This window comes from Chionomys nivalis, chromosome 1 (genome assembly GCF_950005125.1).
Source record: "Chionomys nivalis chromosome 1, mChiNiv1.1, whole genome shotgun sequence".
NCBI lineage: Eukaryota > Metazoa > Chordata > Mammalia > Rodentia > Cricetidae > Chionomys > Chionomys nivalis.
Window position 1 is genome coordinate 173,721,948 of NC_080086.1, and position 27,990 is coordinate 173,749,937.

At 56.4% G+C, this 27,990-nt stretch overlaps 1 protein-coding gene across 2 annotated transcripts; it reads right to left on the reverse strand.

Moving 5' to 3' along the window:
- On the reverse strand, window positions 1–27,990 carry Flnc (filamin C). 2 transcript variants are annotated; one of them, XM_057764981.1, is made up of 48 exons: window positions 27,345–27,990; window positions 22,230–22,478; window positions 20,669–20,766; window positions 20,400–20,550; window positions 20,195–20,313; window positions 19,989–20,066; window positions 19,656–19,818; window positions 19,358–19,558; window positions 17,964–18,101; window positions 17,594–17,720; window positions 17,288–17,424; window positions 16,885–17,078; window positions 16,675–16,788; window positions 15,906–16,049; window positions 15,553–15,676; window positions 15,255–15,415; window positions 14,897–14,987; window positions 14,632–14,801; window positions 14,351–14,468; window positions 14,006–14,268; window positions 13,080–13,677; window positions 12,333–12,506; window positions 12,069–12,231; window positions 11,644–11,804; window positions 10,848–11,015; window positions 10,640–10,763; window positions 10,030–10,186; window positions 9,765–9,954; window positions 9,526–9,549; window positions 9,165–9,412; window positions 8,672–8,770; window positions 8,264–8,363; window positions 7,811–7,951; window positions 7,420–7,548; window positions 7,157–7,330; window positions 6,227–6,388; window positions 5,945–6,148; window positions 5,362–5,514; window positions 5,151–5,273; window positions 4,774–5,016; window positions 4,301–4,570; window positions 4,065–4,202; window positions 3,685–3,800; window positions 2,570–2,702; window positions 2,295–2,471; window positions 1,903–2,121; window positions 960–1,169; window positions 1–849 (listed from the first exon to the last, which is right to left on the reverse strand). In XM_057764981.1, the coding sequence occupies exons 1-48, from the start codon at window positions 27,697–27,699 to the stop codon at window positions 662–664; spliced, it is 8,181 nt and encodes a 2,726-aa protein (XP_057620964.1). In that variant the 5' UTR covers window positions 27,700–27,990; the 3' UTR covers window positions 1–661. The 2 variants fall into 2 exon arrangements, with proteins under 2 accessions (XP_057620964.1, XP_057620972.1); XM_057764989.1 differs by lacking the exon at window positions 8,672–8,770.

A 27,990-nucleotide genomic window follows, 5' to 3' on the forward strand; every position in this document is an offset into this window, starting at 1 on the left:
TCCGCAACAGCTACTCTTTATTTGGTGTTTTCCACATGTGCAAAAGTTTCCCAGAAAGTTGGGCCCCACAATGTGTAAAAAAGACCCCCGACAAGGCAGAGCTGTGAAACCATAAAAAATAATAATAAAACAAGAGAAATCAGTCTCCCAGGAAGCCTGGCGTGGGCAGGGCACGTCACTTGGGGCCAGTCCACATGCCACGGGCTGCTTGTTCTGGCTCCATTTTCTTCTCATTGTTCTTTTCCAAGTCCCGCACTCTAGGGCTGTGGCCACCAGAGGGCGGGATAGAGTCCTCAGGCCTGGCCGTTTGTGAGGGTGACTTCTCCCACACAGACACCCCAACTCAGTGCTTGCCCACTGGCTCCAGCCCCACTATGGTCCTGGGGCTTCCACAGACCCCCAACCCCTGTCTAACCCCTTGCCCCTGAGCCTGACTCTAGTCTGCCCTCACGCCACACGGGAGGGACACTGATCCCAGACAGATAAAGGCCCTCCTTCCCTCACGGGCACGGTGGGGAGGGAGGTTGCGCCACTCACTTCACACCCAAGGCAGGTGTTTTAGTGTCTGATTCTGCGAGTGTGCGTATGGTTGTGGCACATTGGTGTAGGTGTGAGTTTGGCAGGAGGTGGGGGCCTGGGCTGGGGGAGGCACTCGTGGTATTCAGGGCACGTTGACCTTGAAGGGGCTTCCAGGGACACTCTCATCACCCCATCTGACAATGAGGATGTAGTCTCCTTTCTCCTTGACAGTGTAGGTGACGTTGTAAACGCGGTTCCCCACATGCTTCACATAGACCTCTTCACAGGGGGTCTTGGGCCCATGCACGCCCACCATCATCATGTTGGTGCCTGGAGGGGCAAGCAGAGAGGAGCGGCTCACCCCAGGGCCACCAGCAGGTGCCCCCACAGCTTCCTGCCCCCTCCCCTTACCCCAGACCAGCCTCTTGACTGGAAGTTACCTGCTTTGCTGCAGTCCACAGTGAATGAGTTCTTCTGACCCACAAAGGCCTGGGACAGACCAGGGCCCCTCGTCACCACCTTGCTGGCATCTGAGGAGAACTTGGGAATGGAACTATAACCGGGGCCCCGGCTCGAGGAGGACTTCGTCACCGTCTCCACCAGGACTGTGGATGTTTCGTGAAGGCTGTGGCCTCCAGACAACCGGGGACCTGAAGGGCAGAGGAGGTGGCCAAGGGCCTGGTCAGAAGGACTTCTGTCCTTTTCTAGGACGCTGACAAGCTTCTGGGATGGGCCTAGGTGACCTGAATGCACAGGGACCCTCCTGCCCTCAGCTGCAGCTCTGGAAGGATGAAGCCTACTCCAAATAAGCCGCTCCCAGCCCACTCCACTCCCTGCTATTCCTGGGCCTGAGCCACTTCTGGCTCCATCCCTCATTCTCCAGGCTTCCTCCGGGGACTCAGGTTAGCTCACAGGAGTATAGCTTTAAAACAGAGCAAATTAGAGGTCTAGCTCAGTAGTACTTGTCTAGTACCGACATGGTTCTGGTTTAAACCCCAGCATTGAAAAAAAGTTGTGTTTTTCTTTAAAAAAAAAAAAAAGAAAAAAGAAAAGATGTATTTACTCATTATGTATATAATGTTCCTTCTGCATGTACACCTCCATGCCAGAAGAGGGCGCCAGATCTCATTACAGATGGTTGTGAGCCACTGTGTGGTTGCTGGGAATTGAACTCGGGACCTCACGAATAGCTGCCAGTGCTCTTAGGCTCCGAGCCATCTCTCCAGCCCCAACTCTACAGGGTGAAATGCTGCCCAGTCGGGCCCTCCCCCATCATGGTTACTTGACCATAACTGAGGACAGACTACAAGCTGATGTGACTGGCCACTAGAGCCAGCCAGGCAGGCTTGGGCTGTATGAAGCTTCTCCGCCCAGGGTACTCACCTGTGACCTTTGCTTTGAAGGGGCTTCCCACAATGTGCTGAGGGCCACCATACTTGATGGCAATGAGGTAGTTACCAGGGGCCATGGGAGTGTAAGTGACTACATGGCCCTCGGGGCACTCCCGACAGTCCAGCTGCACCTTGGAAGGGCCATCGATGGTGACAGACAAGGCCCCTGAGCCTGCGTTCTGGGTGTTCACAATGAACTCCGATGACACACCTGGAGAACAGAGGGAGGATGAAGGTTAGAAAGAGCACAGCCCAGAATGGAGCCCTGGGGTCGTTGGGCAACAATGAAAGTCAGTACCAATGAGTGCCTGACCTCCCAATGGGTGTCTGACCACACCCCCAAATCTAACCTTGCTCCCCGGCCGCCTAGCTCCACACACTCACCAGTAGTGCCTCCCTCAAGCCCGGGTCCATAGGCTGACACCAAGCCTGGGTCTCCAGCTTGGCTCTGCTCGCCAACGCGGATCTTGAAGGGGCTTCCAGGGATGTGGGCGCCATTGAACTTGACGTCAATTGAGTGGACGCCATTCTCATGGGGGATGAAGCGGATGGTGTGCTTATCTGTGGGGCAGAAGCTTGGTGAGTGAGCCTCCTCCTTTCTCCACCCTTCCCCGGAGATCCCGGACTGGCAGGAGAGGGCAGGAACAGGGCCAGCTCACCACTGTCCAGCTCGGAAACATAGCACTCCTCCACAGCTCCTGAGGGCGTGTGTACCCTAGCATCGATCACGCCCCGTGCCCCATTGAGCTGCACCGCGAAAGATGCCGGCTGGTTCACCTTAAGCCCCGTCTCCTGCAAAGACCACAGAGCATAGTCAGAGTCCCAGGAAGCTGGAGCGAAGGCAGTCTTATCTACAGCCTAATGCTTCCACCATGTTCACTGCCTGCAGCCCAGATGGCAGGGATGGGCTGAGCAGGCAAAGGCTGGTCTGCCTCTCTCTACATCCACCTGCAATGGGGTGGGCACCCTGCTGGGTACCACACACGTTGAGGAGTATCTGTATCTCCACTGAGGAAGAGAGGCCAGACGCTGAGCAATGCAGGCCTGTTAGCAGAGTTTGATGATGCAGGCACGCAGAGTTTGGAAATGGCGGGCTGATTGTAGACTGCCCCAAGGACACTTCTTGAAGGAAGTGACCAAGGGGGAGAAGTGGGGAGAACACAGGCAGAGCTCAAGAGTAGGGGGATGGAGCTTGGGCTAGAGTGGAGGGGTTCGCTGTTGGTTGATAGGATTGCACTGCAGGGCAGCTAAAAGGGTGTGGGGCAAAGCCTCCTCCTTGTCCGGACACAACAGCTCTGGGACAGAGTGTCCATTTCCAATGTGGCTTGCTGAAAGCCTGCATGGACACATTCCCATATGGCAGAAGGAGGAGACCTTTCTAGATGTCACAGCAGGAAATAGTATAGCCGGTCCCAGTGGCCAGGAGAGTCGTCCAGACTCTGGCTACAAGTGCCCGCTCAGGAGTCCTTTGCAAACTAGCTTGGGCTTATTTTGTATTGGTTTTATGGACTTATTCTCATGAAGTCATTAGCTGCAAATGTCTGAGGAAAGTGGAAGGAATGCAGTGACAAGAAATGTCAGCTCTCAGGAAGGACAAGGTACAGAGGCAAAGGAGAAGCATTCACTGGGGTGCAGACACGCTCCCCCGAGGGCCCTGACCCATGCTGTCTGTACACGGTGGGAGAAGGGGCTGCAGCCAGCTCATCTGCCAAGGTCACTGCCCTCCTCGGCCCCCCCACCCCCCGCATCTCTCAGGTCCCACCCTGGCACAGACCTGGAGGCTGGTGACGGTGAGTCGGCGAGCATCGTCTGAGAGAGAAGCCACAGGCACCACAAAGGGGCTGTCTGGGATGTGTTCATCATTGAACTTGATGGAGACCTCATAGTCACCTGGGGAAGGAGGCTAGTCAGCACAGTTTCTGGGATGTGGGCGGAAGGGGCAAACACGCCCAGCCCAGTCTCATCCCAGGGCAAATTCACTGGATCAGGGCTCAGCTCTGAGTAGGTGAAAGGACTTGGGGTGGAAGGGGGATAGGGACTGGTGGAGAAAGTCCTGCAGCCCCAGGCATCCTTTGGTCTGGTCAGCAAACAGAAACCCAGGATCCATGAGGGCAGCCGGGGCAGCCCACTCCCCACCCAACTGTGAACGCCTACCTGGCTCCTGGACAACATAGGAGACACCACAAGAACCATCTTTGCGGTCTTCAAATGCAATCTCTGCCTTGCTGGGACCTTCCACAGCAATAGACAGGCCCCCGGCACCAGCTTCTCGGGTCCAGATGCTAAACTCGGCTGTTTTGGGGGCAACAGGGGAAGGGTGGCGCCTGAGAACGGCTGCTTCTAACACTGGCTACCCCGGCCCCAAGCTCTCCCTGGCTTCTGCCCCTTACCTGGCACGCCGGCTACACCTCGCTCCAGCCCTGTGCCTCCGGCCCGCACCTTGTGGGCACCACCTTCACCTAGCGGACCCACGGTGAACTGAAAAGGGCTTCCGGGTACGTGCTGGCCACGGTACTTGACCGCGACTGTGTGGGGACCCATCTCCTGGGGCACAAAGCGCACACTGTATGCGCTGTCCTCGCCCTCAACGATTTCTGCTGCTTCCGTCTTTCCAGATGGGCTGGTCACCTGGGCTGTCATGTCCTGAGAGCTGGCCTCACCTGAAGGGTTGGAGTGATGTCAGGCCAACGAGAGGCTGTATCTGGTTTCCATGATGCCCTCCCTCCTCAGCAAACCCCCTTCTCTGCTCAGACCTGTCCTGGCTATCTAGGCCAAGGTGGCCAGAGATGGGGCTATTCTGTCTCACAAAACAGGAGGCCCCCCGTCTCCCTGTGAGGACCCCAGTTCCCAGTGCGCTGCTCACCTTCCTGTTGCCGGGTGATGCTGCCGAAGGAGCCTAGGCGTTCCCGGCCTAGGAAATCACCAAAAACAGCAGGGAAGGGGTCTCCGCCAACCTGGGTGGACTCTTCCACCCGGACTTCACGCTTGGTCTCCCCACCCCGCGTCTTGCTGATCTCGGTCCGCTCCGTGCGGGTGTACGTGTGACTGCTGCGCGTGAAAGTCCGCGTCAGGCGCTCCTGGGCGGACACCATCTGAAACCAGTTTCCTAGAGAAAGTCCGGAGCCAGGAGGTGAGGAGGGAGGCAAGCAAGCCAGAGGCCCCCCGTGCAGGTTCAGGCTGCAAGTAAACCCCATGGCCAGCCCCGCCCCTCCCTGGCTTTCCTCCTCCTTGGCTGTCTACCTGGGATCTTGAGGTTGAGGTCGCAGGTGCTGCCAATGGTGGCAATGGAAGGCGCCTGTCTGCGCCGGGTGATACTTTCCTTCATGCGTCCCTCGCCGGTTACCTTCACGGTGAAGGGGCTTCCTGTGAGGGAGAAGAGGAGAATCAGGGTCATGGATCCCCTGCCTAGTCACCAGATCTGTCCCCATCAAGCCGCAGCCCAGAGCCTTACCAGGCACGTGTTTGTCAGCAAACTTGATGTTGATAATGTAAGTGCCGGGTTCCGTTGGGCAGTAGGTGACTTTGCATGTCCCGTCTTCCATATCCTCACAGTTAATGTCCACCTTGCTAGGACCTTCGATGCTCAGCCCTAGGCCTCCATACCCTACGGGAAGGGGTGAGGAAAAACGTCTCCCCTGAGCCTATGACATCACACCCACATTGCTCTCCTGACCCATACTGTAGACTCCGCCTAGACAGATGCCCAGTGAGTACAGTGGCCACTGAGGAGAAAGGCGCCATGAGAGGTAGAGAGGCAAGCCAAGGGTTTGCCATTAAGGTCCACTGTAGAGGCCTTCTGGAAAATTCTGTACTGCAGTCCTGTTAGATTCCAGGGAGTGGGGACCAACAAGCTCACGACAGCTGAGTTTTCTCTTAACTGTGACAGAACTGGCTGGGGAACATTACTTTCCCCCAGTGGGCTCTAGGCTGAATCCCAACAGGCCCCAGAAGACCGGAGAAGAGGCTGTGGCCAGAGGGGGAGCTCTTGGGCAGAAAAGAGGGACAAGAACCTGTGGGACTGGGGTGAGAAGTACCTGCATTACGAGTATCCACGATGAATTCTGCCACCTGGAAGGTCTGCCCCTCAGAAAGGCCCTTGCCCCAGACTCGAACTTTGCTGGCATCTCCTATCTCTGAAGGCCCCACCAAAATCTTAAAGGGGCTGTTGGTGACGTGCTTGCCACTCTTGCGTACGCTCACCACATGTTCGCCCACTTCCTTGGGGGTAAAGGAGATCCCTGTGGAGGGGAGACATTAAGCAGAACATCCCTAAGGCCTCCCCCACTCAAGCACCCCCCATGAATCACTGTGCTCACCAATGTGCCTGTTGGGCAAGCGCTTTAGCAGGCATGGCTCCTCGTTGCCTGAAGGGGCACGGATGCTGGCCGTCAGCTGGCTGAGGTCACTCTCAGTGATCTTCAGGGACACATCCGTGGAGGTGCCCACATTCAGCTGTGATGTCCTCATTGAATCGTCACCTGTGAGGGAGTTGGGGTGGGTCAGGCTGTGGGCTCCAGACAGACTCTAGCATCCCCGGTCTTCATTCGCCTTAACAAACAACCAGACCCAGCGTCCCTTTTCTCTGTGCCAGTCTCAGTCCACGAAGGGCTAAGTCCCTGCTTAAACCTTTACATATTCAATCCTGAGTCACATGGTGTGATTGAACACGACACCAGACTAGACGACTAGACTCTGTATGTCTCTGTCACAGCGCTAAACTGTCTCTGGGCTTTCTCAAGGTACCAGAGGCGTGCCAATGCCCTACGTTTTCAAGAGTAACTTGAAAGTGAAATGATTTCTTTTTTCAAGACAGGGTTTCTCTATGTAACAGTCCTGACTATGCTGGAACTCTCTAACTCACAGAGATCCCCTGCCTCTGCCTCCCAAGTGCTGGGATTAAAGGCATGCACAACCACTGCCTGGCTTGCTTTATTTATTTATTTATTTATTTATTTATTTATTTTTGAGTCAGGGTCTTTCTGTGTAGTCTTGGCTGTCCTGGAACTCACTGTGTATAAACTAGGCTGGCCTTGAACTGACATAGATGATCACGTCTTTTAAAGTATGGGTGTGGGTGTTTTTCATCTGTTGTGGAGAGCAACATCTTTACATTTATCTCAAGATGCTGTCCTCCTCGCCAGCAGTCCCTGCCCAAACATCCTGAGTCACCGACGTGAGTGTGTGCCTTAAGTGACCGACGTGAGTGTGTGCGCGGCAGGTTGTGCGTGCCCGGATGTGCGCCTCACCTGTGATCTTGGCTGTGAAGGGGCTCCCCGGTATGTGCTTGTCATCAAAGCGCACAATGATGCTGTAGTCTCCAGGTGCAGTGGGCAGGTAGGACACGGTGCAAGTACCATCCTTGTTGTCCTTGCAGGTGATCTCTGCCTTGGATGGGCCCTCCACAGCCAGGGACAGCCCCCCTGTAGGAGAAAGCGGGCTGAGATCAGAGGGTCTGCCCTTGTGCCTGCACCCACTAAGTTCCCTCGCCTCTCTTGGTAGCTTTCCTCACCTTCCCCGGCATCCTTGGTGACGATTGTAAAGGTGGCAGGCTTGTTGACCATGCCATGGCTCAGACCTGGACCGTAGGCACTGACATGGCGGCTGTTGATGGCGTCCACGTAGAATTGCAGAGGGCTCCCTGGTAAGTGACAGATAAGGTTGGATCAGCACAAGGGCAAGGGTTTCCCATACCCATGCTGGCCCCCAGCATCTTCAACAGCCTTGGGTGCTGAGCCCCATGTTCCTGCCATATGGACCTGGCTCTTAAAATTCCATCACCCACCAGGACCTCCCTTGGTGCCTGTGCATGGCAGGTGCTTAAATACTTCTTTAAAGGAGGAAGGCAGGACCAATATGGCGTCACCGTCTCTTGCCACGGCCTCACCCTGCCCACAACTCACCAGGGATGTGGTTGCCATCATATTTGATCCCCATCTGGTGCAGGCCTTTCTCCGTCGGCGCATATCTCACTGTGATGGTACCGTCTTTGTTGTCGGTGATGTTGGGACGTGCTGTCTTACCAGAGGGCATCCGCACCTCCCCTGCAGGGCAGACACACTTACATGAGGGTCCTTGGCTTCTCTTACCAGAAGCCCCACCTGCTCCAGGGCCTGCTCTTGTGTGGCTCTGCTTTGACCAGAGGCCAAACACTGGGAGGCAGCCTCTCTGGGAACAGAAGGATGATGCTGAACAGGAAGACAGGGGGCTTGAAGTTGAGTTCTAGCTCCGCCCAACCTGTGGGACCCAGACTCATTTGTTTTCTCTCTTTGGGCCCCAGTGCTCATCGCTACACCTGAGCTTAGATAAAATGCTAACGAGCACACTCAGAGCCTCATGTGTGCAGGGCCCATTACCTGTGAGCTCCCCTTTCTGCACGGTGAAGGGGATGACCAGGTTGAAGGGCCTCAGCATGGACTCCAATGGCTCCACAGGCACCACGGGCTCCTCTGTGGCCTGTAGCAGGCGAGAAGAAAGAGCATTGGCAGGGAGGCTTGGGGGTGTGGCCCTGCCGTGTGACTGAAGTCAGAGAGAACGAGGAAAGAACAAGAAGGTTAATAATGAAACCCGAGTGGCCGGAGAAGTGTGTCAGCTGCAAAAGGAGGGGCGCCGTGCCCAGCTCTGCGCTCCCTCTGCCCATCCTAATGCCTGCCTGTTCCCCAAGAGGCCCAACCACGGCCCAAGCCTGCAGAAGAATAGGAGGAGGAAGTGAAGGAAGTGGGGAAGAGAAGGAAGGCGAGGCCTGTCACGGGAAGCTCTAGTACCCAGTGTGTGGGGCAGGCGCCAGGCCGAAGAGGGGCATAGGGCTGGTGCAGCTGCGGCACTTCCTCGGGCTCCTCCACGTGAGGCAGGGGGTCACAGGCCTGAGAAGCAATGCACAGGGCACACAGTGTGGGGGACCTAGAGCCCAGGACTGAAGTTCTGGGTGGGTGCCTCAGGTGTCCTACCCTTGTCCCCAAGGCCACCTCTGTGGAGACAGAGGAGCCAGGGACAGAGAAGAACACAGTGATCCCCTCCAGAGAGGGAGGACATCCCTGAGGCCAGAGGAGGAGCTGGGCCACCTCCTTGCACTTTGGGAGACTGCATGGACTACAAAGGCTGGATTCTAGAACACTCTGGCTCCAGGATCCACTCATCAGCGCGGGGACAAGTTTTTCGTTTCCTCAAGGACAGCTTCTAGGATCCCTTGCAGCGACTAGGAGGCGTACTCTACACTCCCCACCCCTACCCTCCTGCCCACCATGGCCATGAACTTACCAGCACATGGAAGGGGCTGTTGGGGATGTGTTCGCCCCCAAAGCGTATGGTGATGACGTATTTGCCTGGCTCGGGTGCTGTGTAGTAGATATCGAAGGTACCATCGTGGTTCTCAACCACATCCACATCGAGCTCTGCCCCGTCTGGCGTGGATACTGTGCAGGTCACCTTCCCCTTGCCTGCTGCCTTGGCGTCGACTGTGATCACAGTCTCCTCTCCAATCTGGATTCGGGGACCCAGGCAGGCACCTGTCACAATGAGAAAACCAGATTAGGGGCTGTGGAGGTCATGCCCAGCTCTCTCTTCTCCAGTTGCTCCCAGAGTCTCCAGCCCCTAACAAAGAAAGAAAGAGGTTACTCACCCAGTCCATGGCCTCCAATGGACACTGGAAATAGATAAGAATGTTAGGCAATAAAGGTTCAAGATGAACTAGTGTATGTGTGTGTAAGTGTATGTGTGTGTGTGTGTGGTGTGTGTGTGTGGCAGGTCTGGGACAAAGGAGACGGGCTCTTTTCCAGCATCCCCCAGGGACTGGGCTGGGGGCCTAAATGCACTTTAGGGGGGCTGGTTGGTGAGAGGGGATGCAGAGCTGGTGCTCACCTGTAACAAGGCACTTGCTGGCATCCCCTGTAGGCAGGGCATGAATGCGGAAGGGTGAGTAAGGGATCTCATCCCCGCCATACTTGATGGTGATGGTGTATCGGCCACTCATGTCTGGCAGGTAGGACACCGTGTATGTGCCATCCCCATTGTCTCGGATGTTGGCCTTCTTGGGTTTGCCCTCGGGGTCCTAGGGGAGAAAGAGAGGTCAAGTCTGCCTATGTCCACAGAGACCGGCTGGGAAGGGGGCTGTGCCTAGACTCACCAGGATCTGGACAGTGAGCAGCCCCTCCCCAGCATCCCGAGCATCAATGGTGAACTCCACTGGTAGACTGGCAGGGATGCCGGAGGCGTTGAGGCCGGGGCCGCTGGCCCGCACCTTGCTAGCATCGTGGGCTGGAAGCACTTTGATCTTGAAAGGGCTTGAAAAACAAGGAATGGACAGTCGGCAGGGGGTTGGAGCTTAGGATTGGGAGCCTTCCCAACTATGGGAAGAGGAACAACTCTGCAAGGGTGGTGTGGAGGGGCTGGTTTCCGGGACTAAGGAACATTTTGAGTCTTGGAGGAGGTTTCTGAAGGACCCTTTTAGCATAGTCTGAGCAGTTTTTTCCCCAAAGGAGGATGCTGTTATTTTTCTAAAGAGGCGAGTACCTAGGCTTTCTGTGGCTTTTTTCCTAGATGTTGATTTGGTATCAAAGTTCCTGGGGTGATATTATCTTCAGGGCAGAGAACCCTGGAGTGGAGCAGGATGGGGTAGCCCCAGGAAGGAGGTTCAGACAAATAACGGGGACTCTGTCCAAGTCCTAGCCATGAAGGTGTGGTCCCAGGAAAAGTTCTCTAGAGCTCGGTGTGGATTGCCCAAGGCTGGTCCTCACCTGCGTGGCACCTCTTGGTCAGCATACTTCACAGCTACCGTATAGGGCCCATCAGTGGCCGGTGTGTAGTGGACAGTGTGGGTGCCGTCGCCATTGTCCCGCACCTCTACAGGCTCAGCCACACCTGGACAAAGGTGAGAGGGGTGGGGTCAAGAGGGCCTCCCGGAACCTCACTCCCCTTCTGTCTCTTACCTCAGACGTTCCGTACCTGTGGGGCCCAGCACGGCCACCTGCAGTGGAGCCCGGCCAGCTTGACTGCAGTCCACTGTGAAGGTCTGAGGCACTCGAGCCCTGACACCAGTCCCTAGGCCGGGTCCTGAGCACTTCACCTTCCCAGGGTCCACCACATCCTTCACAGGAACTCGGAATGGGCTTCCTGGGAGGAGGAGGAGGAGGAGGTGGTGTTAGCCTCTACCCACTGCCTGGGAAAGTCTGTCTCCCTGTGCTGAGAATCCAAGATGGAGGCGACCTGTTACTGAGAGGCCCACAGGGACAACAAACCAACACGGGAAAGTAGTTTGGAACTTGCTAAGAAACAAAAAAACAAAAACAAAAACAAAAACAAAACCAGAGTAGGCAAATTTGACTGCAGACTGAGGCTGGCTGGGAAAAACCTCACTTACTTGGGCTCAGCCCAGGAAGAAAACCCTCCTAAATCGTTAAAATGTGAAAAATGGAATATTTTAAAAACAACTTCTGTTTCTGATGCTGTGGCTAAAAAAATGAAGAGGTTATGCAAAATTCAATCGGGAGAAACAGTGTCTGGTTTCAGCAGACCCAGTTCCTCTAATAGTGGAAGACTCGACACACCCAAGCGTCCGTATAGGACAGCAAATCTAGAGAGCAGACCTACATGAGCAGGGTCTGGGGCTACAGGCGAGGGCCTAGGAATGAACTGGAGGGTTATCACATCCACAGCGCCTCACACCTGCTTCTGACCTCTGCAAATCTCCACATCCCCCTGTCCGTCCAGTCTCCCTTGTGACCCCAGCCTCTTTGCCCACCTGGGATGGGCTGTCCCCCGAAGGTGATGTTGACGTCATAGTCTCCCGGGGTGAAGGGGATGTACTCCACTGTGCAGCTGCCGTCCTTGTTGTCCTTGCAGGACATCTTAGCTTCTGAGGGGCCCTCAATGGCTAGGCCAAGGCCCCCTGTGCCAGCACCCCTATAAAAGAACACACTTCTGTCAGCTGTGCTAGAGCCAACAAAAGGTATGGAAGGGTCTGGGGGTCAGGGAGGAACAAAGGGGGCAGGCTTCTGGGGCCCAGTGCTGGAGAGGGGACGGCATGAGCAGTGGGAACGCAGGGGGAATGATCCCTGGTCACCCCTGAAACAGGATAAAGTGGGTGACGGGACAAACGGGCAGGGCGAGCAGCAGGGGTCAAGATGGACATGACTTTGGGTCAGGGTGAGGCAAAGAGAAAGATACCTGGTTTCCACAGTGAAGCGGTTGGCCTTGTTGACCAAGCCACCCTCCAGGCCTGGCCCAAAGGCCCGCACTCGGGTGGGGTCACAGCCCTCGGTCACACCCACTCGGAAGGGGCTCTTGGGCACAGCTACTTCGTCGTACAGCACCTCCACCAAATGCACCCCTGGAAGCCAGTCATGGCGTCAGTCAGGGACCGCAGAGCCCTCCTCCTTGCCCCCATCCCCAGCATGCCATGATCCAGCCCCACTCCTACAAACTCCTCACCTTCTTCGTAGGCGGTGTACTGCACTCGGTAGGTGCCATCCCCATTGTCTGTCACATAGGTATCTGTCTTAGCCCCCGAGGGGTTGAGTACACGAGCCGTCACGTGGTTGCCACCCGTGGCTGTTAGAGACCTCGCATCCACGGTAAATTCAGTGGTCACCTCCCGCAGGACACCTAGATCCGGGGAGGCAGACTCAGCCTTCATGCTGCCCCTTCCTCATCTCTCACTCCACGGCTGTTCTTCCGGGTAGAGCCTAGCCTCCTCTCTGCACCCCGTGAGGCTCAGGCCTCTCCTCACACCTCTGCCCCCTTCAACGTTTAGTACCATCCTTTGCCCTTGCTGGTGCCCCGCCAGGCTGAGGACTGTGTCTGTCTTGCCTCTGCTCAGCTTATTCCAGTTGAGTCCGGCTCTCTTGCAAGCAGCCCACTCATGTAACTACCCCCTGATTCTTGGTGCCCACCACAACACAGCTTTCCCGCTTTGCCGTTTTATGTAGTCTCGGCTTTTTATTGGGTCTGAGATGCCTTAAATGGACGAGTTCAAAGATCTTACCAGAAAAGTGCCCAGGGGCAGATGCCATTTTGTCACAAGAGCAGAGACTAATAATCTTCATGCCCTGTCGAACCCCCTCGTTCCTTTTCTGGGGTGCTGAGCCCCCGAAACCTCCATTTGTTCATCCCCCAGCTCTCCTCCCTCCTTCCTGATCTAGTCCCACAACTTGGCACTGTGGGCGGCTCCTCTCTTACCATGTGGCTCCACACCAGGCCCGGAGACCTTGATGCCACTGGTATCAACTGCAGGCTGCACGTGGACACGGGTGGGGAACTTGGGTATGGGGTGGCCGCCATACTTGATGGTGATGGTGTAGGTGCCCGGGAAGGCAGGGCTGTAGGTGATGTGGTAGGTGCCATCCGCGTTGTTGTGGATCAGCACCTCGGCTTTGACGCCAGCATCGGACAGGATCTCAATGGTCAGCTCGGCCTCGCCCGCTTCCGAGCAGTCCACAGTGAAGGTGGCTGCCTCGCCAGCCTTGCCACGCTCCAGGCCCGGCCCACTGGCCCTCACCTTGCTTGGGTCGAACACAGGCTGGATGGTGGCCTTGAAGGGTGAGCCAGGGATGTGGGCTTCAGCAAACAGGATGTTGATGGTGTACTCGCCTGGCTCTGTGGGCAGGTAGCTGACAGCACAGGATCCGTCGCCATTGTCCTGGCACTCGATCTTGGCTTCGCAGGGGCCCTCAACAGTCAGCCCCAGGCCTCCCGTGCCAGCCCCTTTGGTGTCAATGGAGAATGGGGCAGGAGTGCCCACAAGCCCGCCCTTGAGACCAGGGCCATAAGCGCAGACCTAGGAAGATAAACACACATGTCAGTCCCCTGAACTCGGCTTCTGTGGAGCTCCCAGACTCTGCAGCTGTGATCTAGCTGTGACCTTGAGCGGTAGCAGCTACCACAGAGTCTTCACGACTCCAGGAGGGGACATCGAGGCAGAGACAGTGGATCAGGGTCTGATTCCAAGGCCAGGCTCTAAGACCGGTCCTATGCAAAGGATGGTCCTGGCCCTGGATGCGCCTGCTTCAGGCACGCATGTCCTGCTGATCTCTGCCGATAACTAACTCACCCATATTTTCTACCGGCACCCAACTCCTGGATCCCACCAGCCCCTGTGTATTTACCTTGGAGGGGTCAGGGGGCAGTATGCCTTCCACAGCAAAGGGGCTGCCAGGTACTGGGTGGCCATCGTAGGTGATGTCCACTTTGTAAGGTCCCTCTTCAGGGGGCATGTAGCGCACGGCCTGGGCTTCGGCTCCACCCCCAGGCTCCAGTTTGCAGGGGATAGGTCGTCGGGAGGGTGAGGTCATACGCACATCTAGTTGACCCTGACCACCAGCACCTCTTGTGTTCACTGAGAAGGCCTGTTCCTGTCCCACAGCCACCTCTGCATGGGGCAAGGGACACGTGAGCAGAGACTCCGGACACTTAGCCAGTACCCTGCAATCCCAGGGTGGCTCTTCACTTACTGCTATTAAGGCCTTGAACTTTGACCTTGCTGAGGTCCAATGGGGGTGCCACATTCACCACAAAGGGACTTTTGGGGACAGGGTCCCCGCCATAGGTCACTGTTACTGCCATGTTGCCCTGTTGGGGACAAGAGAAAGAACGGGGTGGCTGAGATATAACCTGGTAACAGCTCCTTGGACTCTGCAGCTCACTGATCCAGAGGGAAGGGCCAAGGACCCAGAAGGGGTCTGATGTTGAGGGGTCAGCAGCACAGGGGACAGCATGAGGGGACGAGACATACCTGCTGGACAGCAGTGTACTTGACAGTGTATGAGTAGTCATGGTTGTCAATAATTTCAAAGTCCCGCACGGCCTCGCCCTTGGCTGCCCCAGCGAAGTGCACATCCAGCTTGGCCTTGCCAGCTCCCTTGGTCAGCACCGTGAAGTGAGTCGGCTTTCCAACTTCCACACCTGGAAACCCCCACCCCAGAGATGGTAATGGGGGCCTGGAAACCAATTAACCACAGCCCCACTCACACCAGCCCCATCCTGGCCCAGGTGTCTACCTGTGCGGCTCAGCCCGGGGCCCTCAGCCTTGACCTTGCTGGCGTCGTGGGATGGGTCCACTTTGATGTGGAAGGGACTGGCAGGGATCTCCTGGATGTGGAAAAGTCTGGGTCAGGTTTCCCAGGGGACAGTATTAAGCTAGCTGCTGCTCAGGATGCTCAGGGACCCACTGAGAGCAAAGGCAACCTTTAAAGGCACCTTCCTTCCGTGCTGTCTGCGGCACAGGGCACACACACACACACAAAGGACTCCAGCCTCTGGATACAGCTTCTGTCCCAGGAACAGCTCATTTCCAGCCGCCTTCCCAGACCTTTACCATGCAAGCCCACGGCCTCCAGCAGCTGAGGGTTGCCGTACCTGGTTGGCAAACAGCACCATGATGGTGTAGTGGCCAGCCCCCGGGGGTGTATACTTGACTGTGAAGGTGTCATTGTCATTCTTGATGATGTCAAAGTCGATGTCTGCTTCCACAGGCCCCACCACCCCAGGTGCACACTTGATGCCAATGCTCACATCGCCTGAGAGGGAGGAAGGGCAGGGGCTGTGAGACTCAAGGGCGCCTCACATTGGAGTCTCCTGGAATTGCACCAGGCGACTGGTTCCAGCGGATCCCAGCCCTTCCCACCCAGAACACATCCCCAAGGGAGTTGTATACCTTGTCCGGCTTCACTGCAGTCCACTGTGAAATAGGTGGGTTCATTGGCCTTAAGGCCTGTCTTCTCCACTCCGGGGCCATACACCTTCACCCGCTCAGGGTGGCTGCCCTCTCCCACATTCACCTGCAGACAGGGGTTTGATGCTCAGAGTTCTCCTTTTTACTTGATATTCGGGCTAACTTTTCCCGGCAGCTCCCCTCTCCAGCCTCAGCTGGACAAGTCTTAGCCTCTTTGTTAGGGCCTTGAGGCAGGAAAATGTGCAGAGGGTTTGTGACAGCAATATCTGCTACCTGGGGCCCACACGCCCCTGGGGCTCCTGGCAGCGTGCAAGGGGCAGAGTTGGTAGACATACCCTGAAGGGGCTCTTGGGCACATTGACGCCGCCCCAGGAGACGATGATGGTATGCTTAACGGGCTTGGTAGGCACGTAGGAGCAGCGGAAGGTGCCATCACCATTGGGGATCACCTTGATGTCGATGGGGCAGCCGTCTGCATCCTGTGGGCACCAGGCAAGCAATGTTCACGAGGGCAGAAGTGACCACACACGGTCTCTCGGTGCGCCCTCTGCTGGATCAGGCATTCTCTGCACCGTTCTCATTCAGTAGCTACACAGGCACTCCAAGACCCAGCCACTGATACCCGGTCGGTCCTGAGTCTAGTACCACATACTTTGGTGACCAGTACCTACCCTGGGAGCCAAAAGACTTGGCACGAGGCCACCTGCGTGGCCCGCTTCCCAGCTTATGTTTAGCTTATGCGTTAGTCAGGGAGAGGCCGGGCTAGGTCAATGTTCCTAAAATTGATTAACAAGCCTCTTAAAGAGCAACTGTCTCCCTGGAGCCTCAAGACCTTCAGGGGTCAGAGGACACTAGTTTGTGAAACTGACTTGAAACCAATGTCGTATTTGGTAAGAAGCATCTTTCAACTGCAAATTATCGATTCAAAAATGAATTTGGGATAATATGCTATTAGAATTTTCATCAGTAAGAAAATACGGTTTTATTTTTCCATAGTACTATGGCTACGTGAGACTCAATTCCGCCTTTCTGTGATGTTACAGCCTCCCTTCTGGAGGCCCCTGTATGGGGCAGTGGGGCACTGTGGGACAGCGAATGTCCCACCTGGGCATAGAGCTTCAGATCTCCCTTGCCAGCAGCGCGGGCATCAATGGTGAACTCAGCCAGCTTGTCCACGATGCAGCCAGTGGGCTCCAGGCCAGGTCCAAAGGCTTTCACCTGTGTGAGGCAAGAGTGGAGGGTGGGGTTGGGGACAGGGGGAGGACCAGTGCACCGGAGCCCAGTCCAGACAGAGTGTGGGAGCCGGGACCCCACCTTGTCCGGGAAGCAGTCTGGTGGGGCTGGTTGGATATGGGCAATGAAGGGTGAATCACGGATGTCCTCGTCATCACAGATGACGTGCACAGCGTACTCCCCGGGCTCGGTGGGCCAGTACCGCACGTCACAGGAGCCATCGCCCTTGTCGTCACACTCTATCTTGGCTTGTGAGGGCCCCTCGATGGAGAAGCCTGCGGAGAGGTGGGAAGGGGCGGAGAGCATTAAGCGGCAGCTAGGCCCCTAAGGCAGGTCACCCATGTTTCCTTCTGCCCCCACCCCGGTTATCTTTATGTCCCCTGTCTATACTTTCCCTGATGTCCTTCAACATTTTCACCCTCCGCCCCCCACTCCTCAGCACCAATCCTTTATATCCCACCTCTTCTGCCACCCAGCCACTTACCCAGCGTCCCCACTTCTGTGCCAATGGCTTCCACCACAAAGTCAGCTGACTTGCCCACCTGGCCAGTCTCCAAACCAGGACCCCACGCCCGCACTTTCTGGGTTCCGGCCTCTGGGCTCACCTGGACCTCAAAGGGACTAGGAAGAAAAAGGACTTGGCATCAATGCTAGGAAGCACCCAATCAGAGCCACCCTCTTCCCCTCTTCAGATCTGCAGGGAGAGACCTCCTTTCCACACACACACACACACACACACACACACACACACACACGGGAAGACCCGACAGGGACGGGGTGTTATGCTTACCTGCGGGGAATGGCATAACCACCCCACGTGATGGTCACCACATACTTCCCGGGTACCACAGGGTAGTACTCGCACTCGAACACGCCATCCCCTGCCTCCCGCACTTTCACGGGCTCCTCTGTACCCTCTGAGGAAATAGGGGCCAGGGAGTACGGGTCAAAAGTCTGGGAGTCCCAGGTTTTTGGTTACCCCTAGGAGTCCTTGGGACCTAGGCCTATCTAAGGGAGATGCCAGCAGTAGGCAGAGAGGAGAGTCCACGGTGCCTCTGGTCACTGTGTCTCTGGAATCTCACGATGGGGTTGAGTATGCTGGCTGTCATTGACTGTCAGAACTACTGCCCGGTCCCCCAGCCATGGGCCCTGGCACTCACTTGGCCCCTTGACTGTGACCTTGAGCTCCCCACTGCCAGCGCCCTTGGTGAACACCTTGAAGTCAGCCACCTCTTTCACACGCACGCCCTTGGGCTGCAGGCCTCGCCCAGAGGCACGGCAGGCATTGGGATTGCAGGCTGCGGGAGGAAGAAACAGAAGGATTGAGTGTGAAGGGCCCCAGACAAAGGTCAAGCTTCTCATCACCAACTGTACACGATCTCATGACTCCTCCCAGGAACTAGGCACGGCCTCATGCAACCCTGCCCCATGCTTTCTGTGTCCACCACCACAGAACCGGAACTGCTGGGAGCAAGGCTAGGTGCTGGGCAGGGATCTAGTGCAGGCCTAGGTCAGGGCCTTTTCCCAGAGCCACTTGAGACAAAGACATGGCAGAGTCTGCACTGAGTGGGCTTAGAGACAAGGAAGATTCTACCCACACCTAAGGCCTTCTACCTATAGCCCAGGCCTTCTCGGCACCACCATAGCGGCCTCACAAACGGTGGCATGCCACAAAACATCCAGCACCCCATGGAACAAGAAGTTTTCCATGTAGCATTGTGCCTTTTCACCGCTCATGGGCAATGCATGGAAAGCAGCCTGCTACAATACAGGAAATCGCATGGAGCTCACGGGCCACCGCGAAACTGACAGCGACACATACTCTCGACCCGCCAGAGACGAGAACACGGCTAGAGGCACAGAACCCAGACCCCGCCACAGAACACGGGCAGTGGCTCAGCAGCTGGGGCCAGGCAGGGCACGCTGAGAGACAGTGGGGCAGATGGCAAGTTTTACGACGGAAACGACCAGGCAAACAGGAAAAGAAAAATAGACCTGCCAGAGAACACAGGCACTGGCATGGGACTCCAGCCTGTCTCAGAGTGCCACAGAATGGGAGCAATCCACACCATGTGGGCATGCCACAAGCACAGGTGAGGCCAGTCGGCTATGTCCATGCCTGGCCACACCCCCACTGGCGAGTACTAACGTGGCGTCACTCTCTTGGCCTGGTGGATGATGGGCACAGAGGGGGTGGGCGGCAGCAAGGGCGCTGAGTACAGGGAGAGAGCCGGTTGGGGGCGGGTTCATCAACTGAGGGCCTTTCATGCGATGTGTGCTCTGCCAAGGCGGCCCCGCCCTCGTCTCCCAACCCTCCTGTGTTGCCCATATTCTGGTCTCTTTCCATGCAATCTCCGACCCTTCCCTTAACCAAACCAGCCTTCTTGGTGTGGAGGGATGAGAAAGACAGCTCCCTCTGAGCCCCACCTAGCTGCTCCTGTCTGCCTCAAGCCCACAGCCTCTAGCTGTCGCCCCACCTCCACCCCTGTGGAGGAAGTGCTGCGTTTATCAGAACTGAAGTTTGGCTGACTTCGGTGAGGTAAAGCGCACTCACCTTCTGCCACGTGGACAGGGAAAGGACTTCGGGTGATGGGGGCACCAGCAAAGGCCACGTGCACCGTGTGCGGTCCCTCCATCACAGGCCGGTATGTGCAGCGGAATGTGTTGTCGCCCTTGTCCTCCAGAGTCACCTCTACCGTATCCCGCCGCCCTTGTGGGTCCGCGATCACCACAGCCACATCGCCACTGCCAGCCCCTGCGAAGGACGAGCCGTCGGTACCCACTCTAGACACACACCTGATCAGGCTCCCTCAACAGAGGCTACCGCTCAACCCGCCGTGGCTAACACTTACCTGCAGTGTAGATGTCGAAGTAGGTGGGCTTGTTGGCCACGTTACCCACAGGTTCCAGGCCAGGGCCGCGGGCTGATACCTTGTTGGCATCTCCAAGAGCCATGCCCACGTTCACCTCAAAGGGGCTACGTTCGATGTTCTGGCCAGCAAAGAGCACGGTCACCTGGGGCAAGGGGGGGCCAAGGTTAGCTTAGTGGACACAGTTCTGAGGGAGTGGAGAGGCAAAATGAGGGTGAGAGGTTGACAATGGGGGTGGGGTGTGGGCCGAGAAAGACAGCAGTGAAAGCAACAGCGTGGACATCCAGGAGGGCAGGAGGGCCTTCAGGGAGATACCTTGTGTAGCCCAGCAACCTTGGGCACATAGGAGACGGCGTACGTGCGGTCCTTGTCATTGTTGGGAACCACTTTGGCCTATTGGGAAGGAAAAAGATCGGAAGCCACGTGAGTGTCACCTTTACTGATGCCACAGGCCCTGGACTCCTCTAGGGAGTCCAGTAGCCCCTGGTTCCAATCCCCTCACCCCCAGCGCTTCACTCTACCTCCTCGGTGTGCCCCTCAGGGTCCTCGATGTAGACCAGCACCTCGCCCATACCAGCGTCTACTGTCTGCACGGTGAAGTGGGCTGGCTGCAGCACAGTGTTGCCCTGGGGCTCAATGCCTGCGGGCAGAAGCAGAACCCAGGTCACTCCAAGATCCTACACCTGCCCAGATGCCACGGGACGGCTCTTAGGACTCAACACATACCCGGCCCGTAGGCGATGGCTTTCTTGGGGTTCAGCTGCTTAGAGCGAACGGGGGCACCAGGTTTGAGCTTGGCCTTAGGAAACTGGGACAGGTAGGTCATGACAGAATGCTCATCCACGTTGGGGTCCACGATTTCTTCAGGGGCAATCACCTGCCATAAGAAATGATGATGGCACAGTGCTCGTCCAGTTCCACCTGCTTCCTAGCCAGGCATCCTTGCAGTCCTTTCCTCTCATCCTATCCCCCACTACGCCCATCTGCCAGTGTACCTGGGGCACTCCGAGCCAGTCATCCGCTTGCTGCATGGCCTCTCTGGCATTCTGCACAGGCTGATTGGGGTCCCAGGCTTCCCAGTCTGGGCAGAGACCTAGAGAGATGGTGGAAGTATGTTTAACAGAGTAAACCATGGAGCTAGCACAGAGCATTTGCTTGGCCGACAATCCCAGAGTCCATGGCTTCACATCCTTTCCGGCCAGCTCCAGGCCCTTCCCCAGCCAGGTTCCCGTTATCCTCTGACACTGCAAGCCATCACCGGTCCTTGCTAGCACCAACAATGCATCCTTTCTCTCCCCCGATGACGCAGCCTGGCACCAGCCCTGCCAGCCAGCCTCCTGCTTAACCCAAGACCTAGCAGAGACCCTGGGCACCAAACCCCAACCAAGGACCCTTCCACTTCATCCATGCCAGCAGCCTAAAGATGGACAGGAGGTGAGAGCCCTGTCCTCCATAGTCCCATGATGTAGCTTTTCACAGGGGCCTAAAAGTCCCACCTCTCTAAGCTGTCCCACACTAAGAATAAGGCTATCTTAGAGATCAGAGATCAGATAGTAATCTCTCTCTTTTCACTGCCTGTTGGGGGAAACTGAGGCATTGAAGCAGCTGCTGGAAGATAGATTACTCTGTATGGCCATCAAGAGCCCAGCCTTCCATCAGGTAGAATGCTGAGGGAGTCCCAGACCACCCTGTGAAGGGCTGGTTGTGGGGGGTCGGGGAGCAGCTTGGTTCAAGACAGAGATAGATAGTCTGATAACACCAGCAAGGAAGGGGCCACTCAAGCTGGAATCTGTGACTGGCTGGGACAGCTGAGCTCACTGCTGGCAGCCACACCAGCTTTGGGCAATGGCTCAGCAGCTGGGAATGCTTCCCAGGCTGCATGCCCCCGCCTCCCACCCCTGCTCCCCAGCTGACCCCAGGGCGGGGGAGGATTCCCCCAGAGGGGCTGAAGCTCCTCAGGCCAACTGCCCCACCGGTAGATGACAGGAAGGAGCTGGTTGTTAGGTGGGGCTCTGGTTTGTACTGCTCAGCTCTCTGAGGGCTCTGATCTGCTCAGACCTCACCAGGCCGGCCCAGAAGGGCAGGCCGGGGTCACCTGCCATTGGACAACACAATGACACCATCCTGGGCCTCACCCTTCTCTCAAAGCCATCTCAAGAGTCATACAAAGAATCTTTTCTGTATCCAGCTTGGGATTTCTCGCTGTAAGTCCCACCTATTTCCTTTCTTCCTGCTGGAGTAACGGAATGGTGTTCATATGACAAAACAGGCCCTGGCTCTGAGGTCACTTCTGGAGTGTGTTTTTGGATAAATCACTAGTCCTCTCTGGACTTCTAGGCTTGCCTATAAAATGATTGCTTAGAATCCTTTTCTTGCTCCTATCGAATCTAGCCCAGTCACCAGCTAACCTTGATCCCAGCTGGAAGAGGAGCAAACCCCACGGGTGGTCCCGATCCCTTGGGGATGCCATGACAAATAGCGAGCCTCAGCCTCTCCAGGTCGTCTCCCCCTCTGCTACTGGACTGACCGTTGCATGGTGTGCGTTTGCTTACTCACCAGGGGCACAGTTATCCACCAGGGCACCCAGAGCCTTGCCATCCTGCCAGTCTCGATTAAAGTTGGTGATGGGCAGCTGGGGCACCTTGTTCTGGATCCAGCCAAGCAGCCGCTGTTTGGGTGTTTGCTTGCGGGCATCCTCATCCTCTTCATCCTCCCACATGGGCATGGAAATGGAGTAATGAAGGATCAGTGTCCAGATCAGGCCCAGGATCAGCTTCAGGTTCCCATCCACGATGGCCTTGCTGTCTACAGAGCGAAGGGGACAAGCCAGCTCAGAGAGGCACCCCGTGGTGGTACCCTCCATCTCCGACAGTACCCCTGAGCAGCTGTTTGAGTGACAGGGTTAGAGTCCTCCTCCCTCTGGGACCTATCTTTGCCTACTTTCTCCTTCCTTCACTCCTGAGAACCTCACCAGATGCCAAGTTCTTTCTGGACTCATCTTCAGAAACGGGCTGCTCCCCTCTTTGGCACCCCTTCCTCTACCCGAAGACCATCCCCAGCACTGGGCCAGTCTCCCTGGCATGTAAGCAAGTGCCCTAACGGACTTTGCCCTGAGTCAGGATCTGATGTAGCCTGGCCTGGATAGCCTTGAATCCTGCTCCTCCAGCCTCTACTTCTGAGCCCTGACGTCATAGGCACAAGCACCACATCTGGTTACACAGCACTAGGATCAACTCAGGGTCTCATGGATGTCAGGGGAGCACTCCACCAGCTAAGCCACACCCCGAGGCCCCGTGTTCTAACCGATGTTTGACACCCAGGCTGTGCATATTAGAGAATATAATCTGATAAGCTCTGACAATCAGGCATACTCACAAAACCATTGGCATAAAATAAAAATAATAAATATAACCATCACTCCTCAAATTTTCTCATACATAACTTTCCGTGATCCTCCCTCCTGCCTGTCATGCCCCCACCTTCTGCCTGCTTTCTAGTTTTATATAAATGGGATCGATTGGGACATTTTTCTTCTTTTTCTTTTTGTTCTAGCTTCCTTCACTATAGAACTTGAATTTTATCCTGCGTGTATTTGTGTTTGTGTGTGTGTATATGTGGGCGTTATGTATGTGTATATGTGTGTGTATACATGTGAATGTGCATATATGTGTGTGAGTGTATGTTTGTATATGTGTGAGTGTGTATATGTGTGTATACATGTGAGTGTGTGTATATGTGTATACATGTGAATGTGTATATGTGAGGGTATTATGTGTATATGTGTGTGAATGTATGTTTGTATATGTGTGAGTGTGTATGTGTATATACATGTTTGTATATATGTGTGTGAGTGTATGTGTGTATATATGTGTATGTATATGTGAGGGTATGTATATATGTGTGTGTATATGTGTGAGTGTGTGTATGTGTGTGTGTATGTGTGTGTGTGTATATAACAGAAATTGATGTCAGGTGTCTTCTTCAACCATTCCCCATCTCATTTTTTTAGATAGAACCTCTGTAGGACCCTGGAGCTTAGTAGTTTAGCCAGACTGGCTGGTCAGGCATCCCCGAGGATTCTTTTCTCTCCGCCTCCCCGTGTTGGGATTCCAGGTGTACCAGCTTTTTACACGGGCATTGGGGATCTGAACTCAGGCCCTCAGACTTGCATCCCAAGTACTTTACCAACCTAGCCATTTCCCGGGATTTTGTTTCTACAGTGGAGCTCGAACTTTCAGGGTCTCAGTAATAGTGGATGACTATTTTGAAAGCTTAAGTTAAAGTTGAGCAGGACTAGATCAAGCCTGCCTCTATTCTGGTCTGCAAGCTGAAAGGGCTTCTGTAAAAGACAGGTTTGGGGAGAGAAGGGATATAATACATGCTCAGCCAAACCTTGGAAGTTACGTTGCCTAATGCTGAGGGTTAATGGTATTTCACAGAAGGTAGGGGAAATATCACACCTGTGGCCTCAACTCTCAGGGAATACTTTGGACCCCAACTGGTAGACTATAGATTTTGGAATCCATCTTGTCTGAAATCAGCTTCCCGGAGCCCTGCTTGTAGGATGCAAGCAGGGACAGAAGACTCAGTTTTGTTTACTGAGGTTCCAGAGAGACAAGAGGGAGAGACAGGAGGTTCCCCTTACACATCATTTCCTGTTCTCCTTTCCTCAGATCTTGGGGAGCTTGCTAGGGGACAAGGGCCTGGGGAGCCTCCGTCATCCTCCTTTCCTCTCCCACCTACCCCCCAGGGCCGAGGAATCTATTGGCCCCACCCCCACCCTCAGGCCCCGAAGTCACTGATTCATTCTTCCTTCCCCAGCAGCTCCGCAGCCCGCCCCTTTCCCCTGGCTTCGCTGCAGCACAATGGTTTGGCAGCTCTCAGATTCCATGACACACGGCCTCCCGGTGCTCTCCAACACTCTCTCTCAAACACGGGCTCACAACACTTTCACACGGACGGGACACCCGGGTGCCCCAGCCGCTCTCATAGCTGCCCAAGCCCAAGTCGGGCTCCCAGACCCAGAAGGCAAACTGGAGCCAGACCCCTGGGAGGGAGACCTTGAAGCCGCAGTGTTGGGAGGGGGTGGAGCTGGAGGGGGGTCATTCATGTTTGCTGGAAAGAGAGGTTTCTCCCTAGCAACTGGCCCAGGGCCAGACAGCAAGTGGTCCCCAGCTTGGGGCAGGAGGGGGCGGGGTAGCAGGCCCAGAGTTCCACCCTGGGAGCTATGACCTTCCTCTCCTTCCACCCTCTTAGGAGGCCAGGAAGGGGAGACGGTGGTGGAGCAGTTCAAGCCGGGCTCCTTCCCGCAGAGCATCACACCAAGTCGCTGCCTGTCTGGGGGCAGGGGGGAGGATAACCCCAAGGGGTGGGAGGGGCCAGACAGCTAGCTTGTGACCCCCACCCTTTGCCTAGAATAGAGGGGAGGAGACAGGGCTGGCCAAGGGAGGGGCTGGGACAGCTGCTGTCCCTTCCAGCCCCTCCCTCAGCTATTGGCTCTCAGAGAAGGAATAGCAACTGGAGAACAGCTGCGGGACAGAGCTGCCTCATAGGCCTCTTTGTTTGGAGGGGCTGAGAGGGTGGTGGGGGTTGCACCCGTGCGGGGGGTAAGAAGGGCAATTAGCTCTTCAACCCCAGCCAGGCCTAGAACTCTTCTTCCAGGTGAACTTAGCTGTCAGCAATCTTTCCAGGCCCCAACTTCCCTTCTAGTGAGAACTCCACCCTCAGGTGCCCGGATGTTCATTCTGTCTTGAGATAGTATCTGGCGGGAGACCCCTTCCCAGTCTAGATAGAATGGGGAGCCAGAAAAAGTAGGGTGAGCCCCTCCCCCTTGCGGTATTCCCTTTCCATCTCCTAGGGATCGCTGTCTGGTGTTTGTACCCCTTCCCTCCAGCCTCAGCCCCAACTCCAGCTCAGCCGCTGAATTGCTGACAGCTTATCTCATCAGCACAGGGTGAGCCACTTGGCCCAAACAGGGCACAATTCCCCTTCCTCTCAGCGGGAACCCTGGAGTTTCCCTCCCGCCCCCAAACTAGCGCTCGTTTCTTCCCCCTCTACTCTGGCTGGCCCCTCCGCTGCAGAGCCAAGGGGGCTGGAACCAGGCACCGCCGTGGTGAGGGGGAGGGGAGAGGTGCGCAGGGGAAGGATGAGGCCTGGAGAGGGGCCCACCGCCCCCGCAGCCAGCAGGGAAGGGAGGCTGAGCCATTTCCTATAATGTCTTACAGAGGCTGCAGACTTTCCCCTGAGACCCCACCTGGGACAATCAGTACAGTCTCTCAAGTCCCGATGTGACGGGGGTGTGTGGGGGTGGCAGCCCTTGAACTGGCTTGTCTTGAGCCCCCCTTCACACTTATCCAACACTCTCCTAATTCTTAGCTCCCCCCCCCCCACACACACCAGGGCCCCCTCCCCCACCCCTTGTCCTCAGGCTTGTCCTTCTGGAAAGCTCAGAGACATCTGCTGTGTCACGGAGACAGGGCTATTTCCAGGCCAGAGCAGGAGGGTGGGGTGTGTGGGGGGTAGTGCTGGGGCTAGAAGAGGTAAGGCCCCGGCAGAAGCCTGGACAGGGCAAAGGGCCCCACACTGATCTCAGCTGCTAATTCAGGAGGCCTGGGGGTGGCCCTAAGGCCCACTAGCGAGTGGACAGACATCTAGTTAAGTAGTGACGTCTCTGGGAGTATCTTGTAGTGGCGGACAACACCTGGTACCATGTACAGTTCCCCTTCTAGGGCCTAGGGTGCATCCTCTCAGAGGGTCCTTCCAGTATATCCCAGTAGGGCTCTAAGAGTTCACCCAAGGTGCAAACTGGACACCTTAGTCCTGGCGGGGCAGGGCTGTGAGGATCGGGGCAGCCTTTTACCATCCCAAGCCCACCCTGGGCTTCGGGACTCGCAGGACTAGCGTGTCTCCCCCACCCCCACTCGAACTGACACACCTTCCAAATCTGGTTACACTCAATGACTTCCTTTCTTCCGTTCCCCTCCCTCTAGGGCAGCTTGACCCTTAGCCGCAGCCAATCCCAGGCCAGGGGGTGGGTTGGAACAGGGCATGGACCGTCAGGGTCCCCCCCCCCCAGGCGACTGAAGCGACCAGGGCTATCAGGAGTTAAAGCTCCAGGCCCGTCGCTCAGCGCCTTTTTAGGTTTCTGAGGCTGGGCTCCGTTTGCCCTAGCCCGGCCTGATCCCAGATGGGGAGCACATGCCTGCTAACAGCCTCACTGGAGCTTCGGGCCACTAGTCTCCCGGCCTCTGGAGGCGGTTGGGACCTGTCCTAAGTCTGCTTTGCCTAGCAGCGAAGGGAATAGGAAGCCATTTGCTTTCACGGGGGTGGGGGGAGACGCCCCCAGGAATTCACAATGGGCACCAGCCCTGTCCTCTTAAGCATGCGCAAGGATTGCCCGATGGAAGGAAAAGAAGGGGACACTAAGCAGGTTGGTAGGAGTGCGCCTAGGGAGGCTGAAACTGAGAGGTTAGGTTAACTTCGGAAAGGTTGGACTTCCCAGGGGTGCCAGCTGTCGCTAGAGGGGAGTCAGGGCTGCAGCCTGTGCTAGTGAGGGAGAAACCCAACCAGGGTCCTCTCTCTGGAACCGCTCTCTCTCCCGGCTCCAGGTACCCGCACCTGTGTCCCCTGTCCCAACCCCCGCTGTGACCGTGCCCTATCGCCCGCACTGACCGATGGACACGAGCTTGATATGTTCGCGCTCCAGGAACTCCAGGGCCACAGACACATTCTCCAGCTTCATCTGGCGGAAGTTGGGGCGCGGGTGGAACTTGCGGTACATGCGTTTCTGGCTGAGCACTTCGAGCAGCGCGATGAGGCGCAGCCCGTCGCTGAGGTCGCGCTGCAGGTCGTTCAGGCGCTTGCCCACACACTTCAGGTGCTCGTTGCACCACCGCGTGAAGGTGTTTTGCTGGATCTTCTTCCATGGCGCGTCCTCCGCTAGGTCCTTCTCGGTCGACGGCATCTCGTCCGCCTCGTCGGCCAGGCCGAGACCGGAGGCGTCCGAGTAGTTGCTGTTGTTCATCATGCTGGCACGGCAGGGGGCCGGGGTCTTGGGGCCAGGGGTCGGACTGCGGGTGCTGTCGGGGCGCTGTCGGAGCGGGACACTGCGCTCTCAGAAACTTCTCTTGCGCTCTGGCTGGCGGGGCTCGCGGGCCTCCTGGGCTGAGCTGCTGGGCTGTCCGGCTGGGGCTCTATCTCCCTCCGGGGCGGAGCGGTGCTCTGGAAATGCGGGCCAGGCCCGGACAGGGGGTTTAAGAAGCCCCCGGGCTGCCGACCTCCCCCCGCAGCGCCCGCGGCCCCGGGGTCCACGTCAGAG

Bases quoted from the DNA above. Each gene is read 5' to 3' on its own strand.
- Flnc (XM_057764981.1), bottom strand. From the start codon at position 27,699: ATGATGAACAACAGCAACTACTCGGACGCCTCCGGTCTCGGCCTGGCC. The intron at 9,550-9,764 runs GTGAGCACCAGC...ATCTATTTCCAG, and splicing joins CAGCAAGTGCCTTGTTACAG to TGTCCATTGGAGGCCATGGA. The intron at 5,017-5,150 runs GTAGACAGCCAA...GACTTTCTCTAG, and splicing joins CCTCAACCTCAAGATCCCAG to GAAACTGGTTTCAGATGGTG.